Source organism: Cyclopterus lumpus, chromosome 21 (assembly GCF_009769545.1).
Source record: "Cyclopterus lumpus isolate fCycLum1 chromosome 21, fCycLum1.pri, whole genome shotgun sequence".
In the NCBI taxonomy this organism is placed as follows: Eukaryota; Metazoa; Chordata; class Actinopteri; order Perciformes; family Cyclopteridae; genus Cyclopterus; species Cyclopterus lumpus.
This window is the reverse complement of record NC_046986.1, coordinates 15,508,459-15,527,678: the sequence shown is the minus strand read 5'-3', so window position 1 is coordinate 15,527,678 and position 19,220 is coordinate 15,508,459. Positions and strand designations below refer to the sequence as shown.

Sequence of the window (19,220 nt, the reverse complement as noted above, 5' to 3'; positions counted from 1 at the left end):
GGATGATCAAAAAGGAGAAAGTCCGGAGCGAAACCTTAGACATGGGAACGGCTGGACACTCGAGTGGGCAAGAAAGCCCCACTCAGATGAAAGGCAGTCGTCCATCAATAAGTCATTAAAGGAGACATGTGGACCCAGAAACAAGAACGCTGACAATCAGGATCGTCTCCGCTCCAAGTGTGAGCTCACATGAAGGGGGATTGCAAGGTGAGATTAATGCTCGCCCTTAAATTAATAAAAGATTATATGAGAACTGAGAATGAGTCAAATGAGGAAGTGATGAGCACCATCTGGTGGATTTTGTTTTTATGGCATTATTAACTCTGCTTGTGATGAGGAATAAATCTACATGCTCGAGGGCTTTCTATTTGTAATCAGGCTAAATTGCAACAGTGGAAAGTCGGTGTGGAGAGGTCCCTAACTGCTCAGACAGGACTCCCTTTAACAACATGATGCTCTGCCGTAAAATACCACCCAGAGCAGCCTGTCCAGTTCAGGTTTTCCGGGCTGTTTGTGCTCTATTAAGAGAAAGGGATGAATACACGGAGAGAGAAGCTAACCAAAACACTTGACTCATGACAGACAGCTTTCTCCAAATGGCTTGTTTGTTTATGTGCATGTATTTGTGTATAGCGAGAGAGCGAGAGCATCCTTTAAAAGGGCTATAATTTTATCACTGGAGGTCCAAACAAGCATCATTGACCCTGATCTGTCTTAGTTAACCTATAAGAGATATAATAGTCTGACAGGGGTCACACCAGCACTCAGTCATCTTACAAACGCCAAGTGTAGAAGCCATGAAGCTCCTGAAGAGAAGCCCATAACAAAATTTACTGGGCAGTAAATTCAGCTACTTTAGTGCGTGTACTGACAGCACAGTGTTGGGTTTTATGCCATAAAATCTGTGTGCCGGCAGGGTTTAAACTGTAGCAAAAAGCACAGATACCACACAAACATCTTTTCATGAGGTTTCTCATTTGATATGATTGCAAATTTCCCAACTGTTTCAATAACAATGTGCGATATCAACCTCAATACGAGTTAATATTTTAGTGTTGTTCATATCACCTTTTTAAATTGCTTTGTATTTCCTCAGTGTTACTGCCATGAGGTGTTTTGCATGACTTCAAAATTACAGAGGAATAACTACACTCAATAGGGCTGTGTGCCGAATCCTAATCATCCGATAGACTTCTGCTGTGAGCCAAGTAACGATTTGGAATGGCTTTGTTGCACTGATTGTGCAAAAGACTCGTGACTAAACAAAGTCATTGTACAAACGTCTCCCCCTTTCAGCCATTAGTTGTGTGTCACTTTACCTACTTACTATCAGGTCTTTCAGGGCTCTGTGCTTGTTAGGGCTAATGACTTGAAATTCCCTGAACAAATTCAGAGTCAGGGAAGAGGTCACACAGCTCTCCTTTCACTCTTTTACTGCGGGGTCGGTTGTGTTTGTTTGTTTGTTTGAAGGGTTCTTACCAATTTGACCCAGAAACCGTGGCCTAATTCTGGCCCTCAATTAACCCAAAGGTCCCAAAATGTCATTCTTTTACTTCCAAATCTTTGAATGTCTCTTGTGCCATTTTGTTCTTGTAGTAGTGGGCTTGAACACAAAAACAGTCAAACTAAGCAATGGTTCAATTATCACATCATTGTCAGAAAAGGTCATATTAATGTATGCTGTGCATTGTGAGGTGACAACCAAAGCTTCGGAACACATTAGGCCTTTTGTTGGTCTTCCTAAATGGCTACCATATGGTGCTCGCTGGATTAGCTTCATCTGCACCATACAACATGGTGCAGATGTGATCTTAGGTATCTGAGTTGTGTGGTGGGTTTTTTAAAAATGTTGACACTCTGGCACATTCTTTACTTCTGTTCTTGTTCCAAATGATACTTCCGAAATAGATATAGCTGAGCGAAGCAACACACTACATTTGCAGAGGATGGTTTCTTTGTGGAAATGGATATTTCTTTGAGGTGGCCAGTGGAAAAATTATATAGTCATTTTAATGATGATGGCCAACTTTCAGAGAACAAACCGCTAACCTGAGGACAGAAAACATTCCACACGGATACAGTTCTTTCATCCGCATTGGTGTGGACGTGGGCTGAGTGTGTTAAGTGATGCATCATGAATGACTGGCAGTAGGACATTGCTGGTCCTTTCCTGCCTACTGAGCAGCTAATGGTGCAGAGAGCATATCCCAGTGGGGGAGACAAACACTGTGGCCCTGCTATGATGCCAGATGTGCTGTCAACTCAGTATTGTCTGCAGCAACAAAGCACACACACCGGGCCCGGCGCTCGTAGGGTATTCACATTCAGATTGACGTACTCTGCCATTAACGTTTCTGCTGCTTGCGCCTGCCCGCCTACTCTGAGCACTATTCTTATATTTAGCAGTTAAGATGTTTTTTTCTCGAACAACAAAAAAAAATTGTCAGTGGAGTGAACTGCAAGTGAGTTTAATAGTCTTGACAGGATATGGCAGACCAGTGCATTAGCATCGAGGACACCTAATTTGAGAAAATTCTTGAAGAAGTGGATTTGTGTTACAAATTGTGGTACAATTATCTGATCTTTTTCTACTTGTTTTGTTAAGAAAACATGATCTTCGGACTCAAGAAGCAAATCACGCATTAAAATGTCTATCTATGTCTAGGTAACTGACCACACACACACACACACATAATATTTTATGAGACATAAACACAAAACATAGAGATCAGTAAACACACCATACAGACACAGCACACCCGAGGACACACACATATACAGACGCACAAAGACACAGAAATACTGACACACACACCCTCCCCCCTTACTGAGGGAGGGGCGGCCATCTGCCCTCTGCAGCAGCAACACAATGACCAGATCAGAGGACTGCACTAATGAGCAGGACTTTTCTGCTCATTTCATCAATTCATCACCCTGCAGCCTCGGCCGCCACTACTACACATTACATGACACGTTCACCTGAGGAGGTGCTCCGTTTGTCTCCGAAGCACATGGCTCAACCACTGTAGTGCTGATGACTTAATCACCTGTGGCTTGTTTTAGGCAACACATCACAAAGGTCAGCTCGGTGCTGGCTGAGACTTGAAATAATTCGTTGTGTAAGATTTCATGACAAAACCCTCTGTAGCCGCGTCAACGAGAGAACGCTGGTGTTTTGACACAGTCTGACGCCAGCGTGGCCGCATGAGGAGACAAAATCAAGCCTTCTCTGCAGCAGTCGATAGTTCATCTTTCCAAAGCTCTCACGCAATCCGAGAAGAGGGATGTGCGTCTCGGGCAGACGTCGGCTGCTGTATTGTCCCGTGATCAGGGGCAGAGTGGGGGTTGAGGTGGGGAGGAGGTTATTGATCTCACTGTGGACATCTGTGGCATCTATCAGGAGGTCTGTCAGTCATCAGAGAGGGGAAGTGAGGGCCAAGTGGAGTGGGTTTATGTGAGTACGTGTGATGAAGTGGGCAGACAACAACAGCAAGACAAACAGGTTCACTCTGAGTTCACCCGGTTTTTCTACCAGTCCAACACAAGCAACTTGTTTTTGTTTCTCTCTGTCCCATCTCTGTTTGTTTCCCATTCTCCGTCCCTGCAGCCATTGCTGAATGTTTCTATGAGAGCCTAAAAGTGTTAACTTGCAAGGAGTTGAATAGAAGTTTGGAAGTTGTATGAAAAAGGGAGTAGGAGAGATAAGCAGACTATCTGCAGCTTTCATTTAATTATCGAGGCAGAGGAAAACGGGCTTGCTCAGGCCAAAATGTGTAGATGGTGCCAACAGAATGCAGAGTCGGGTTTATGCTTCACATTCTTTGGAGATGCAGCCAAGCCTCTGGCATCACATGCGTTTGTTTGTAAAGGATTTTGTCCAGACGTTTGCCTGAAGTTAGGGAGATTATCTGATTATATGAGGAGGAAAATGTTGCAACATCAGTAAACATCGATACTGACACTCTCACAAAATATAGATTCGATAATTCTCCTATGTGCTGAGTTTGAGTTAGGTTTAGAGATGTTTTGAGAGCTTGGAATGAAAGCATTTTATGTGAAACCACATCACATTATTAAAGGACAGAATAGAGACAGCTCGGAGACGGATCGTAAGCACTTCTAGGAGACATGCGTTATAAAAACTTGATTTATGACATTTTGCTGCCTCAGTGTTACAAAGCCGGTGTACTGTCATTATTTATTTGGGAGACATAGAAAAGCCCTGCAGATGATTAAAAAAGTTGATGATGGAAGAACCCATTTTTTTCTTAACATATTATGATGGCAACCAGCCTTTGGGCATTCAAACACAGTAAATTGAATGAATCATGGAGGATAAGAAAAGCAGAGCCTATGAGGAAAAGTAGCTGTGCAGTATGTCGGGAAGGGAGAAAGGGAAAACGCAGTGGGTGTTGCATGAGTCACCATCACTGGAGCCCTGTCAGAGACTACAGACAATGTTGAGTAAGACTAATAATAAGTCTGAACAACAGAGGGGTGAGTAAGATCAGGTTGCAGGTGCAGGAGAAAGTATGTTGCCTTGATAATGTGTGCCTGTTAATACATGCATTGAGGAAGGTCCTGTTTAGGCTGAACTGCTTGCGCGATAGTGTAATTAAATGTCCATGTTAACATGAAGGAAACAAGTTTAAATCCCTTTTGTGCCAGCCCAGACATAACAAAGGAAGCACCATCTTGTGTTTGTTCACCAAATCAACCAAATCACCAAAGCATATTTGGTATATTTCCCAAAATGTCCAATTCTGGGAAATATGCCTATTTGCTTCTGCTGAGCGATAGATGAGAAGAACAATACCACTCTCACTTTCTTTTTGTTAGTTATGGAGCTGGAGCTAGGACACAATTCGCTCAGCATAAAGACAGTTAGTCCAGTGGTTTTACTGGGTTATGTGCTGTAACTATTTTGTGACGATAACTTCACAGTTTTTAATGCGAACAGTGTCCTGGCTCATATTTAGCAAACTGACATTCTCATTTGACTTGAAAGCAGTGGTGTATAAAGTACCCAAAAGCAATGCTTGAATAAAAGTAAAAGATACCGTACTGGAAAATCACTCCAGTAAAAGTGAAAGTCACCTATGAGAATACTATTTGAGTAAAAGTCTTAAAGTAGCTTATATGTATTGTACTTAAGTATCAAAAGTAATGTTCTGATATTAAATGTACTTGTCACAACTGTATGTCAAGTTGGGTTTTTGTCCTGTCTCCATGTTTGTTTTGTGACTTCCTGTTTTATTTTGGAAATTAACTCTCCTTTCGTTTCAGGTTCCGTGCCCTTCCTCTTGTGTCACCAGTCTTGTTAGTCGTTTCCAGGTTTTTTTCCCTGTGATTTTTTGTTAATAAATATACTGTTAGTTAAACCTCCACTCTGCGTCCGAGTCCTCCTCCACAGTTCCCGCCGCGTGACAGTACTTAAGTATTGAAAGTGAAAGTGCTGTTCATAAAAAAGCAAAGGGTCATAATTTTGAGAATTACACAGTGCGTTTATAAGTATGCTCATTCCGACTAGAGGATGTAGAGGGCAAATGCATAATATTGTGATCCATCAGGTCAGTGTTTTGAGAAAGGACACCTGCCTTGTAAACTCCTCTGGGCCTGATTTGAACACAATAGGCAAAGGTTTTGCTCAAGCTGAATCTGCAATTGGGCGACTGCTTCCATCATAACTCGATCTGATCATCCACAAAATGACTCAAATATCAAAACGTGATCAATACTAAAGCAGCACCGAAAGTAACAACCCAGTGAAACTGAAAAATGTCCTGTTCATCTTCAAAATAATTGGTTTTCAAGATTGCGAGAATTCAGTCCCACTTCTTTTGGACACAGCCTGCGCACAGCCTGCACACTCTAACGCGGTTCAAATTGTCAATTCTATGGTGTGGTGGCTAGCTAGCATTAAGTTAGCTAACGTTAGCCAACTAGTGCTGCAATGATTATAGCTAAGATGACTCAAATCAACAAAAAAAGTCTCAACACTTCCTCTGCTCACTAACTCGCTAGCGATCTGTCTACTACACTAATTGTCTTATTTGATTTACAATAGCTAGAGAACGTTTTACCTAACATACACCATGTATAGCTACATTAGAAGATCAGACACCTGTCTCCCCCCCTACCCCGCCAGAGATATACTCCGATCCGGTGTTGGTCTTCGTCACCACATCGTTTGTTGCGGGAGTAGCAGGTGCTTCAATCATCTACTCATGTAGTCGCTTGCTCGCTAGCATCCTGGGCATCACTGGGAATCAAATAAATGCGGCTTTGAGAGCACTTGTTTGCAATTGAGCAATAACGTGATTAACCAATGATTTAACTTCAAGCTATGACGTTGTGTTCCACCACAGTCCCCGACGTTGGTCTCATGATTCATTTTTTTCTAAAGATAGATTTGATTTTGTAGCGAGTAACGAAGTTTTTCAGTTTTCTTTGCAAAATGTAGTGAAGTAAAAGTGAAAGTCAACAGAAATATAAATAGTAAAGTAAAATACAGATATCCAAAAAACGACAGTAACAAACACCACTGCTTGAAAGTGAGTAGGCCTTCAAAAGATTTCAAACTATTCCTTGAAGGTTTGAAACTTTAAACCTGCAATAACCAATGAATTTAGTCATTTACCACGGAAATACATTGTTATTCCAAAAATATTAACCATACTTCACTTTTGGAGTAAAGATGTACAAACAGATGGAAAACGTGAACGTATTTTTTGAGTGACTTATTAAGAGCTAGTCAAATCTGGATATGTCACAGAAATGTGGTCCAGGGCTTTATTCCCTTTTTATTTGAGCTAAGGACACGTAAAACCTTCCTCTATTAAGATGGTAAAGGAGACACCTCACATTTGACCATCCCCCAATTCCTTGTTTCCACTACAGGCAACCCTATAACGCAAATATGTGGGTTTTGACTCACACTTCAAGTGTTTTGTGTTACTTGTCTGTAAAACTTTGGATGGATTAACCCACATTTATTCAAATTAAACAAAGAACCTAACACCCTGAGGTTTGTGATTGTATGTGACATATTATGTTATAAAATGACTTTGTATGTTCTCATATTTGTGTGGTCGATATATGGTGAAGAAAGTGTCTTTATGTTCCTCTGTAAAACTGATTTAGGCTTATATGCATTGACATTTCAAAATGGGACAGATGTCACATGACGTCTTATGACATTTTCCATTTTCGTGATGATGAAAGGAAACAGGAACTAGCGTTTTTGTTTATGCAGAGCTGGGTGGAACTGAAGTTCCATGTATACACAACAATAGAAGCAAAATAACCAAAGTCACAGGACGGGGGGGTATTGCATAAACGTCATAATCTCTAAAGTTCAGCTGAGAAGTTACTTCTGTCAGTGCCCCAGAGGACAAGTCTCTTGACATTTAGTTGCCCTAAGACACTCAAGATACATCTGCTAATAAATGTGTGTATAAATATTATATATATATATCAAAGTATCTTAATTTTGACTGATAACATACAAAACTAGATGGGAAGCTCCCAAAGGGGACAGGGGCCCTTTTTAATTCAATTACTTGGTGTGCACACACACTCACGCACACAAACATACACATCTGTCCAAGATGTAAGCAGCTAGTGGATACCACAGAGAGTAGTTCTTACAGATCCAAAGCTGCCCCGAAGGCAAGAGGCCCATGATGGATCAGACGTTGATTTGATTTGAAGTGAGTGTGAAAGCCGCCGTCCGTGCCCTCTGCCAGAGAGGTGAACCATGATTGAGCAATGGCTGTCTGGAGGGTTCACTCGGAAAACTGTAAGTGGACAGGCTGGACCTGCTGCTAACAATCACCTTTTGTACAAATTGTCTGGAAATGAATTGTTGATTCACAGAGTGGAAACAAGAAACAAGTTCCAGCTGCCAGCTATTCCACCACACCATATCTGAGCTGTTGCTTATTGGACAGACAAAGTGTGTGTAAAACAGCATTTCATAGAAAGCCTTATTAAGCAAAAGGACATAAGCTTTTTTACAGTTGGTCCACATGAGAGAAGGGATCACCTGAGATTCTTCACAATAAAAGCTGGGTTACTTGCCTGAAACCTTCTCCACCTGCACAAATTGATAAATCACAGTTTCAGTGTAAAATACAAATGTGTCAGCAGTAAAAACACAACTGTCCCCCTCCACAGTTTCCTCTTCTTTTAACATAACGCATCAAAGACAAATGGTGTTGGTAACATCACGTACGCAGTGGGGAAAGTATTCAGATCATTTATTTCAGAAAATAATCAATACTATAAAAGGCTTCACGCATTACTACATACATACAACACGTTCATGTTTTTGTGGAGGTTGAGCTCATTTGAACAGCTGTACATCCTGTTGAGTGGTTCTTCTATTGATCTGAAAGGTAACCGGTGATAGCAGCAGTAAAATATACCGGTATCTCAAAATGGTACCTAAGTACAGTGGTTGAGTTAATGTACAGTTACATTCAACTACTGCTTTCCTGACGTCATGTAACCAGACCAAAACTATTTCCTGACTGCTTCTAATTTGAGTCAACGTTCTCAGTACTTTGCATTTTCTTTCTACGAAGGAATGAGTTTATTGTTACTCTCAGTTGCCACAACAATGATTTAACCTGCATCCCTTTTACAAAAGCTTTTTTGTTTACTGTTCAAATTGGCTGAGGAAAGCCCCTTTTATTCACAGTATAGTGTGTGAATTAAACCTGCAATGTGTCTGAAATAAACAGAGAAGAGCAGAAACTAAAACTAAACCGCAGTCAAAACGGGCATAAAGTAGTTGGTGGAAGTCATAATGGCGTGCACTGGGGCCCGTCGTAACCTTTACGCCACTGTGGCTTGTGATCTCTGGGACCGAAACGCTGCAGCGAGGGGCGCATCGTGACAAACATGGAGATACAATGAAATAAAGATCTCCAGGACAAGCACGTGGAGGAAGTAGGACACGGTGGTTACTAGTTAGTGTGCAATAAACACTTCGAAAAAGGTTTATCTCGGTACAAGAGGAAGGTAAACAGTGAATCCCACCAGAGCATGGCGCTAACTGAAACACAAACACTGCTCTCGCTGTCATACACATGTTATTGATGATAACCCAGAAGCTTTGTTGACACTCTTGATAATGACACATTCTGCCAGCTGCCTCAGGGCCATCCTCTCTGGCCAGCACAGCTCAAAGCAAATATCCAAGTGTCTCGCTGCTTGACAGATAATAATCAGTCCAAACAATATGAGTTCATAGGAGCTTGCTCCCACCTGAGGCCTGAAAAAGCTCTGTCTGTCCTCACAAAGGCAACACTTTGTCACATCCTTCTCTTCAAGCTCCTGTTGATACATCATGCACGCTTGCTGTTAATAATTCATGATTGGATATTTCCTGCCTCATTGTTCATCAGAAGAGTGTGTTTTGAACCAATCAGCCTGCTTAGGCTTAGGGGAGACCAAAATATAATTTTACAGAGGAATATTGTAACCAAACAGCACTGCCGAAGTAAGACTCCAAACAACCCAGGAAACAAACAGCACCTGACATATCCTGATTAATCGGCATACAGTGCTGTTGGTATGCTGACAGAGTGACCAGCACCCATCCTATTTCCTGTCAAAAAGCAACTGAAGCGTGGATCGGCTAAATGATCAAAAAGTCAGAATAAACGGATGCGACTCCAGATGTATTATTTACGCCACATCTTTGTTTACACAAAAACACAATAATCCTTACAGATTTGGGGCAGTGTGGAATAAGAAAGGCAATGCTCTGTATCAGCGGAGGGATCTACAATCCTTGTGGTCTTTAGAAAAGAAAAGAATTCAATTGTGCATAGAAAATAAACCCAAAGGCAGCTGAGTACAAAGGGCTGTCGGTCCCAAGCGAACGCCTTTAGGATTCAACTGAAGTTTGCTCGAGCAGGAAACTCCTGGGCTGAGGGAGCACAGAGGGTTGGTTTGTTTCTCTATGAATCCTGGGGTATTTTTTTAATTCACAGGGGGCACTCGCTGTCTGCCTCGACACAAACAAGAGGAGAAACGACTCCTTTCTCTGGCATTATGGTGTTCTTCTTTTTGAAATAATACACATTTCAGACAAAGAGTTCTCTTTTGTTTTCACATTCCCGGGGTAAGCTGAAAAGCTCCGACGTCACTGGCAAAGCAGAAGACACTCAGCAAAACAATGAGCGTACCTGCATTCCCTCCAGGTAAAGTAGAAAGTTGGCACACAATAGGAATTGTTTCACAAAGGGCTCCAGCTTGATGAGTAGATTATGATTAACTCATGTGACTCATCAACTGAGCAACAAACAACTAAAATGCATCATGGTTTTTACTACCTGCTGCACTTTTCCTGAAGACTGAATAAAACGACTATTTTTTTTCTGTTAGCTTCAGGCAGTCAGTGTAGACGGTGTCATCTTTCAGACAAGGAGGCACCACAGGGGCGGTAAAGCGTCCCTGTGGCCAGGGCTGATAGATGCTCCTCCACTGGTGCTTTGTTCTGGTTTGGTGCCGGACACTTGCCCGCCTCGCTTCAGACCAGAGCCGTATGTCACTCATCACAGGAAGCTGCTTCCATCGACGAGGATGCTCATATACACAAATCCAGCTCCTCAGCTTTCCATCACAGCTTTTAAATAATGAATGATGCCTGTCTTCTTGTGCTGAGTGGTGCTATAAATCCGCACTCAGAAGCAAAGTGCCAAAGGCGATAGTGTTTTATGCACAGAGCCACTGTGAAAAGGTTAAAAATGTGTGTGCCCAAGTGTTTACTATGGTGCTTCACAGAAAACCCTGTCGAGTGAGAGAATGGCCCTTTTCTGCTTTGAAGCAGTCTCTCATATCCAAGCATGATTTTACAAGAAAAGCCACCACTTTTGCTCAATAAATTCAGATGAAACAAAAGTTCACTATTCAAACACATGTCAGATCTAAATGGATCCTTTTCATATATGAAATACAACAAGTCGTATACATGTGACTTATGAATAATATGTACGATGATCAATAAAAGTGTAAAAATAAAGCTTTTGCCTGCTGATGTGTGATCTTCAACGATTCTCCGTTGAGACTCTTGACGGTGGAAGTAATGAGGTCGTCTGACTCGGCAGCAGGTTTATTGGTCACTCGACTCTGGAAAGCTTATCTGCGGTCATCTGGTCTATTGTTCCCATTATCTGAGTTGATCAGGGCTGAGCTGAGCCTCTGTTCGCGTTTGAGTCTCCTCCACCGTCCACACAGGCCAGATGGAGGACCTCCACCTGCAGAGAGCCTGAAAGAACGCTCCCTGTGATCTTCTGTCTTATACAAATACAGCAGAAGGATCCCCCAGTGTCTACAGAAAAGAAGTAACTGGAGGAACTCATTCAGAACGTGATTGAAATTGCAGGGCTCTGATCTGCTGAGGCGATGACAGTTATATGACCTTTTTTCCTCAGGAAAACCTGAAAAGAACAGATCCTTAAATGAACATATGGACTGTCATGCAAATGAATGCATTGAAATCATTTGAGCGTGTCAGTTTGCATTGTGTGTAGACATGACAGACAAACCTCCATGGGGCTCCAGGGGCCGTTTGCCAGTGTTTTAATACTGTTGCAAAGCAAAACCACAATGGGGACGTTGGTGCAAAAGGAAAGGGAACCCCGGTTGCATTTATCATGGACTCACCCTTCCTATGCAACATCAAGCTGCATTTCTCAACTGGCCTTGTGGCTTGCTTTGGATCTGTGCCACATGTGGATTTATATTTCTCCAGTAACTGCTCGAGGGCAGTGTCACCCATTTCAGTTTTTATTGGTTCATGCCCCGCTGTCTAATTCTGCAGGGACTCCATGTCAGGACAGGCAGCAGCAGGATTCAGGGTAATCAGCGTGAAAATGTGCTGGAGTAAAAAAAAAAAAAGGAAGTGCCCACCAACGTTGCAGACTAAGAGGCTGAGGAGGAGGCTTACTGATATTCCAGTAGAAAAAAAAAAATCTCTTGTATATTGGTATCCTGCTTTCACCCCAAAATATCCTCAGCACTAAAGTTTGTCGAGAAAGATGCATGAATTCCAAACTGACTGGAGTCTCAGAAACAGATGTTTAATGTCCCCATTAATATCCAGAGGTTAGAACTCTTTCTGTAATTGACGACTTCGGTGTCATTCCTCAGCGCACAGAACCGTTGTAAAGAATTGTCAGTGTACCGTGGCAGGTTATGAGACATTGGAAGTCAAAATTCTCTGTAGGGATGTAACTCATGCATCCATCCAACTTGTTAATACAATTCTAATAAATGTGTCACGGAGCAGAAAAAAAGTCACTGCTTCAGATGATATAAATGTCATTTCAGTTGAGCACCCGGGCTGTTTCTGCACACCATTTGAATGCCATATTGAATTCACTGGGGTATTGTGACCTTGATGGAGTTTTTAAAAGGGCCACCAGCACACAGAGCAGCACAGCAGAGTAGGAAGTTTAAGAGGGTGCCTTGCAGAGATAAGGAGCCAGCTTTGTCTTTAAAGTGGGTCTATTGTTCAAATTCAAGCTCCTTCTTTAAACACAAACGTTTCAGCAAGCAAGCCGGATGCTTTTGCAAATATTTTCATCTGTGTAGAAATATGAGCATTATTATTTGTCACTGCCAACATTGTTAAAAAAGTACAGTTTTCATTGGCACTGACGGCTTCGACATGTCACTCAAATCAAGCCTCTTTGTGAGATTATGGTCTCCTTCCGACAATATTTGTATTCACGATTAAAGTAATGTCACATGTCGTTTTTCTGGTGTGTTGTTTTTTCGTCTGATGCATCTCGTCTTGACAGAAAACAAAACCCAAACAAAGGATCTGAACAAACGAAGGATGAATCTCTCACCTTGGCTGAGGACCACCAGCTCCCCCACCAACAGACTTCACACGCCAACTATGGAGAGACGGAAAAACAAAGGCACCCCTATTGAGCCTTGACTGATTGATAGATAAAGATGTTATGCATTCCAGAGTGAATAATGAACATGACGCCATGCACAGAAATGCAGGGACATTCAGATCATCTTCAATCATTTCAAAACAACACAATCCACACATTACAGAGGCCATAGCTTTCCACAATATATATATAGATGTAACACCTACAGTATGGATTCAGTGGGGTACATAGTGTATTAGATGTAACAAACACTTCTCCTCTGGAGCACTACAAATACCGCAACAAGAAAAGACACTTAAGTTCTTCTGTGTGTAGCTGAAATACGCAAACCACTTTTCAGTGCTCAGACAAGAGATTAAAGGTAGTTACCAAAAAACCCTTTGAGCATTTATGGGAATCACCCAAAGTCAGCTTCAACAATAAAGGCGTATGCATGTAGTGATTGAAAAAAAAGAAAGTGTTATTTGAGTAGAGGTATCATTAGGAAAAATGATCCCGTGCCAACTTGCAAAGGGGGGCCGGGATGAGTTGGAACCGGAGGGCCTGGTGTTGACTGAACAGCGCTGCTCATTCTTCTCTTTATCTCTCGGGCATTCTTCTGGCTCATTTCAATAGCCATTCTTCAGCGAAGAGCCCCCTTCGCTGCCGTTCACACTTCTTGTGATTTGTATTCTAAGTAGCTCACAGATCTTTTGTATTCTGGGCCGATAGCAATCTAAATCTTCACGCTGACAGTGGAGGCCGCTGATATCCTGTTGAAGCCAGAAAGAAAAGGTCTTATTTAATAAGACGAATGAAATCCCTTTTGTTGAAATCCGACAATATGATAAGCCCCCATGTACACACATCGCAGACGATGAAAGCAAAAGCAGTGCACTGATTATACCTGAAAAGCGACATGGCTGGGCACAGTTGTTGCACTGGGAATGTGGTCTTTTGGCTCTTTTTTTAAATGTAGGAATTGTGCAATCAATTTAACCATATTGCCAAGAAAAAGAGAAAATGTTCAAAACTTATTTTTTATGAATCTGGCACGTATATTGAAATTCCACTTCACCAAAAATTCACTATTTTCCTAACCTCTCTAAACATTCTCTCTTTCGACCGTGTGAATGCTCGATTGTTGGTGGTATTGTGTTATTTACAAATAGGTTGCGTTTTTAAAGATGTGAGACATTTCGCTTTCAAATGCACCAATGGCAAAATGATCTAATATCATCCAACTGCCTCTGGGAATTTGAGCAACATTTGTAGTTATTCAAAACGTATGAACGCTTTAGAAGAAATGTCTCCGGTGAGTCAGTGGAATCCCCCTCTGTAGTGAAAGTAAGAGGGAATTTAGAAAAACAAAATACTTCATACTGTCATCGAGCACACAAATAGAGTTCTGCTTGCAGACAGATAACAGAGGAACTGTCTGCGTCTGAATGGCGTTGATAAGAGCATCATACCAATACAGTGGCCTTTCTCTGGGTTGCAGATTCCCCTGTTCTTCTCCTCAGGAGCATCTGAAGACAACACACACACAGGATTAGCCTACAGCCAACTGCCTGTGAATATACTATTGCTGATTATTAGATTATCCATTTATCAAATTGTGTAACTGTATTAAAGTCACTGAGCTCCTAAATTGTTTTGTTGCCTGCATTTCTTTTACTCGGGGCTCACGTCTGTGTGGCGTTCCAACACTGCGTTGTCAACAGATTGCTTGTAAATCAAAGTGTGTGAGTGTTTCCTTTTTTCTGCAGACTCTAACGACCCTTATTCCAAACAAAATGAAAAATAAAATAGGTAGTTACCTTCACACTGGGGGGATTTGTCATAAAAGATAAGATGGAACAGCAAATCTTTCATGAAATTGCTATATTACATCTTTTCCATCTATATGATAGGGAGGAGCAGAACAGCTCTTCAAGTTGCTCACCTAGGTGTCAAAAATGTTATTATCATTTGATAATCTGCATGAGAGGTGATATTTTAGGCGTACGTAATGTTAGTCAGTAATTTCCAGTGCTAATATAGTCACAACATAAATGTCTGTGGTTTTCGTCCCACCTTTTAATAATAGAAGGGTTTTTATGATTCAGCCATGACTGTAATCTTTTTCTAAACTTCCTAATTTGTACAAGTCCCCTATTGTATAAATTGTCAGCACAGCTCACTGCTGATGCTTTGAAACTCAACTGTTAATTGGCTTTTTAGGCTACAAGGTTTTTAAATGTTAACACAGCGGTTTACAGAGGCTAAATCGTAATCATGCCTTAACTAACCTCTGATATAGTAGTAACATATTTACAGTGCTGATATGCACAATATGATACATCTGATAGATAGAAGAAGAAGAAAAAAGCATAAGCTTATCATCTAACACTGGAGATGTATATAAATGCAATTTAGGGAAGAACATGTTTTTGTTTTTGTGCTATGGTAATGTACTGATGTCCTGATGTTTTCTAAATATTATGTTGTCATGCGGCTCTAAGAAATCCCTCTTTAACACGAGGAGGAGACATCAATGGAATCAATGATGCAGATCAACTCATTGAATATATCACTGCTCTCATATATCAAAGACATAGCAATAGTATTTGCATGCCGCATGGAGGAGATTCGGTTTCAGACAACCGTCAGCCCCGTCTGAGAGGAGGGCGGGCAGTTGGTTTCGTGTGGCCCGGCCCTGTCATCATACCGTAACTGAAATCAGAGAGGGATGGTAAAGCAGTGAGAAAATGGATGTTCTACACTCTGAGGCTCGATAGCCGTTTGATAGAAATCCCACATTATAGGGTGTGTGGTTCTTTTCAAATCCACTGGGGGTCATTTAGCACTTGGCAGTGCAGACATAACAGCACTTGAGAAGAGACAGGGTGTGTATAAAAGGTGAGGACGGATTCAAACCTCCGCTGATGAAAACTGTCATCAGACACAGTTATAAAGTGATTTGTAGAGAGAAATACGAGGCTGGGAGAAGTCCCTGAACGACCAATCTAAATGTCAGTCCTTGCCTCGTGCTGAATGAGGAGGGAGGTGCGATTTATGAGGCTGCTGCTGAGCTGATGATATATCACAAGAAAAGCATGTGTAATTCCAAAATTGCTCTAATGTTTCAAGCTGAAAACATAGTATCAATTACTGCTGACCTTATTAAAATTAACAGCATATTTATTTCCTGTGGTAACATTGCAACATTTTATCTTGGGTCTTCAGTGCACTTTACAATAGTTGTTATCACATCAAATATGAATTATATTTCTTGTTATACTGAAATGAAATCCCTGTGTGTTATGTGTGTATATCTGTGATCCTAACGTATGGTGTTTCTGGCTCCCTTCTCTATAATACTTCTCTAATGATGTTGTTGTAATGTCATAATGTTTATCAGGCTATATTCCTCTCCAAAATATATCAAATGGATTAGTCTCAAACAACAGCCCTTTAGCTTGTTGTCGGGATTCAAGGTTGTTGTTTTTTAAGGTGACGAAATAACATGCAACTTTTTTTGTCAAAAACAAAAAAAAGGTGTGACGCCCTCACCCCAGGCAGAGTCGTTCGTTTTTATAGACGACCCGTTTTTGGAGCCGAGTGCATCCTGATGCTCCTCCTCACGGGGAGAGGGAGGGGGAGGGGTCAAGCGCACCGGTGGGATACCCATATATATCGGCCTATATGAGTTGTTTGCTTACAGACAAGCAACTGATCCCCCTGCCGCACGCACACACACAAGTTGCGTTCTCAACGAGTGGTAAATATGGAGGTGAGTTGCTTTATTGGTATGTTTTCTAACATGCGGGTGTTAGGACTGTTCTTGACTCTGTTTAATGGCAATTAATGTCGATTTATTTTAGTTTAAATAATGTTCCACTCGTGTTTACAGTAGTAGGCCTATATACTTAACTGTATTCATTGTATCATTGCATTGAAATAAATACATTCAATGATGAATATTACCTTGAGGAAAGTTCAATTTAAACTCAACTCTAAAGTTAGCAGATTGCACCTTTTTTTTTTTTTAAAAAGAGAAATTGTGTAAAGGAATGTAAAAAAACTATCTAAATCTCAACTGTTTTTTAACTTTTCGATTTTTTTCTCTTTCAGTTTGACATATCTTTTGACTTCTCTGACAACAGTACTGAGAACATCTCAGAGGAGTCGGGAGACTTTGACATGGACGACGAGGAGCCATGCGACAGAGTGGTCAGAAACCACTTCAACAAGATCTTCCTCCCAACAGTTTACGGAATTATATTCATTCTGGGAATCATTGGCAATGGATTAGTTGTCGTGGTCATGGGTTATCAGAAGAAGGTCAAAACAATGACGGACAAGTACCGCCTCCATCTCTCCGTGGCGGACCTCCTGTTTGTCCTCACGCTGCCCTTCTGGGCTGTGGATGCAGCCAAAACCTGGTACTTTGGGAGTTTCCTCTGTGTGTCCGTGCACATGATCTACACAGTGAACCTGTACAGCAGCGTGTTGATCCTGGCTTTCATCAGTTTAGACCGATACTTGGCAGTTGTGCGGGCCACCAACAGCCAAGCCACAAGGAAGCTGCTTGCGAGCAGAGTGATCTACGTGGGGGTGTGGCTGCCTGCAGCTCTGCTCACTGTACCTGACCTGGTGTTTGCCAGGCTGCAAGATAGGGAGTCTTCAAATTTCCCCTTTTTAAACGAAAGCATAGAGTCGGCAGACTCCAGGATAGTCTGCCAGCACATCTACCCGACAGAAGAAAGTCGCAAATGGACAGTTGGTTTCCGCTTCCAGCACATCATTGTGGGTTTCATACTGCCCGGTCTGGTCATCCTCATCTGCTACTGCATCATCATCTCCAAGCTGTCGCAAGGCTCCAAGGGCCAGGCTCTGAAGAGGAAGGCGGTGAAGACCACGATCATCCTCATGCTTTGTTTTTTCTCCTGCTGGCTGCCCTACTGTGTTGGCATCTTTTTGGACAACCTGATGATGCTGAAAGTGATCTCTTCCCCCTGTAAACTGCAACATGCGGTGGAGACGTGGATTTCTATCACAGAGCCACTGGCCTATTTTCACTGCTGCCTCAACCCCATCCTCTATGCTTTCCTGGGAGTTAAGTTCAAGACATCAGCCAGGAGTGTACTGACAGCCAGCAGCAGATCCAGTCAGAAAGTAACTCTCATGACCAAAAAGCGAGGGCCAATTTCATCTGTGTCAACTGAGTCCGAGTCCTCAAGTGTTTTGTCAAGTTAACAAAGAGTCAAACTGGCTTTGTACTCTGAGGAGTGAAAGAAAACTAAGCTTCAATTTCAAAGAACTTACTACATTTTGTACAGATGAAAAAAAGAAAAGAAAAGAAGAGAGTTTTTTATACTTTTTGATTTGTTCGCAATTGTGTTCCTCAAAGCAGATTGTGTCCGCAGGCAGTGCCTCATTTCCATTCACTTTACAATCAAAATCTATTTCCCCTGTTTTCATCTTTACAATCTGCATTGCTGTATCAAAGCATACAATACCCTCCTCTGTTTTCATGGATGGTCGCTGCTCGTAGAAACCTGTACATAGTTTGTAGAATTTGTGTGTTCGCACTTAAGTTGTGTGAAGTTATCTGAAAGCTATTATTTATTGCCGTCATTCACACTGGATGTTTTGTTAAAGCACAAAACTGCATGCTGCTTCTTTTTTTTTTTTTACCATTTGTAATCTGTTTTATGTAAATAAATAAAAGAAATCTGTGCTTTTCATATTGTGTGGTGTGCATTTTGACCTAAAACCAGCTCCTCCTTCCCTGAGGGGGTGGGGGATGAGTTGTGTGTGTGTGTGTGTTGGAGGGAGAGAATGTGGGGGGGGGGGGGGGGGGGGGGTCAACCCAAATGTCTCCACCTGATCTAGCTAGAAAGCAGAAGGAGGACTGAGCAGACAAGCCCTGTAATTGCAAGAACATCTGTGCACTTTTACATCTTAAGCAGCCATGGCACAAAAGCTCACATCTTTGGTTATAATTAGCAACCATATGGTTCCTTAACAAAGGAAATAGCATGTTAAGTTCTCCTTTTATTTCCAGTTTTCTTTCTTTTCAGTTTGCAAGATATACTACCTCCATTATGATTGGCTTGTAAACAAGCATCCTCATTCACTTCACAGAGTGGGTCAGTGGGTCAATTTTGCTCCCAAAACAAAACATAATCATATTCAGGACACAGGTTATATATTCTGAAGATGCAAATAGGCAGACCTAGTCTTTGTTTAGCACTCATGCAATAAATCTGATGGAATTACATATGACAACATAAGACATAAAGTTGACAAGTTTCGGACACAGACGCTGAC

At 41.7% G+C, this 19,220-nt stretch overlaps 1 protein-coding gene across 1 annotated transcript; it reads left to right on the top strand.

Annotated features, from left to right (window-relative positions):
* The first annotated feature begins 16,543 nt into the window (after positions 1-16,543).
* Positions 16,544-18,634, top strand: cxcr4b (chemokine (C-X-C motif), receptor 4b). The gene is made up of 2 exons (XM_034562208.1): positions 16,544-16,677; positions 17,019-18,634. The coding sequence occupies exons 1-2, from the start codon at positions 16,672-16,674 to the stop codon at positions 18,141-18,143; spliced, it is 1,131 nt and encodes a 376-aa protein (XP_034418099.1). The 5' UTR covers positions 16,544-16,671; the 3' UTR covers positions 18,144-18,634.
* The last annotated feature ends 586 nt before the right edge of the window (positions 18,635-19,220 follow it).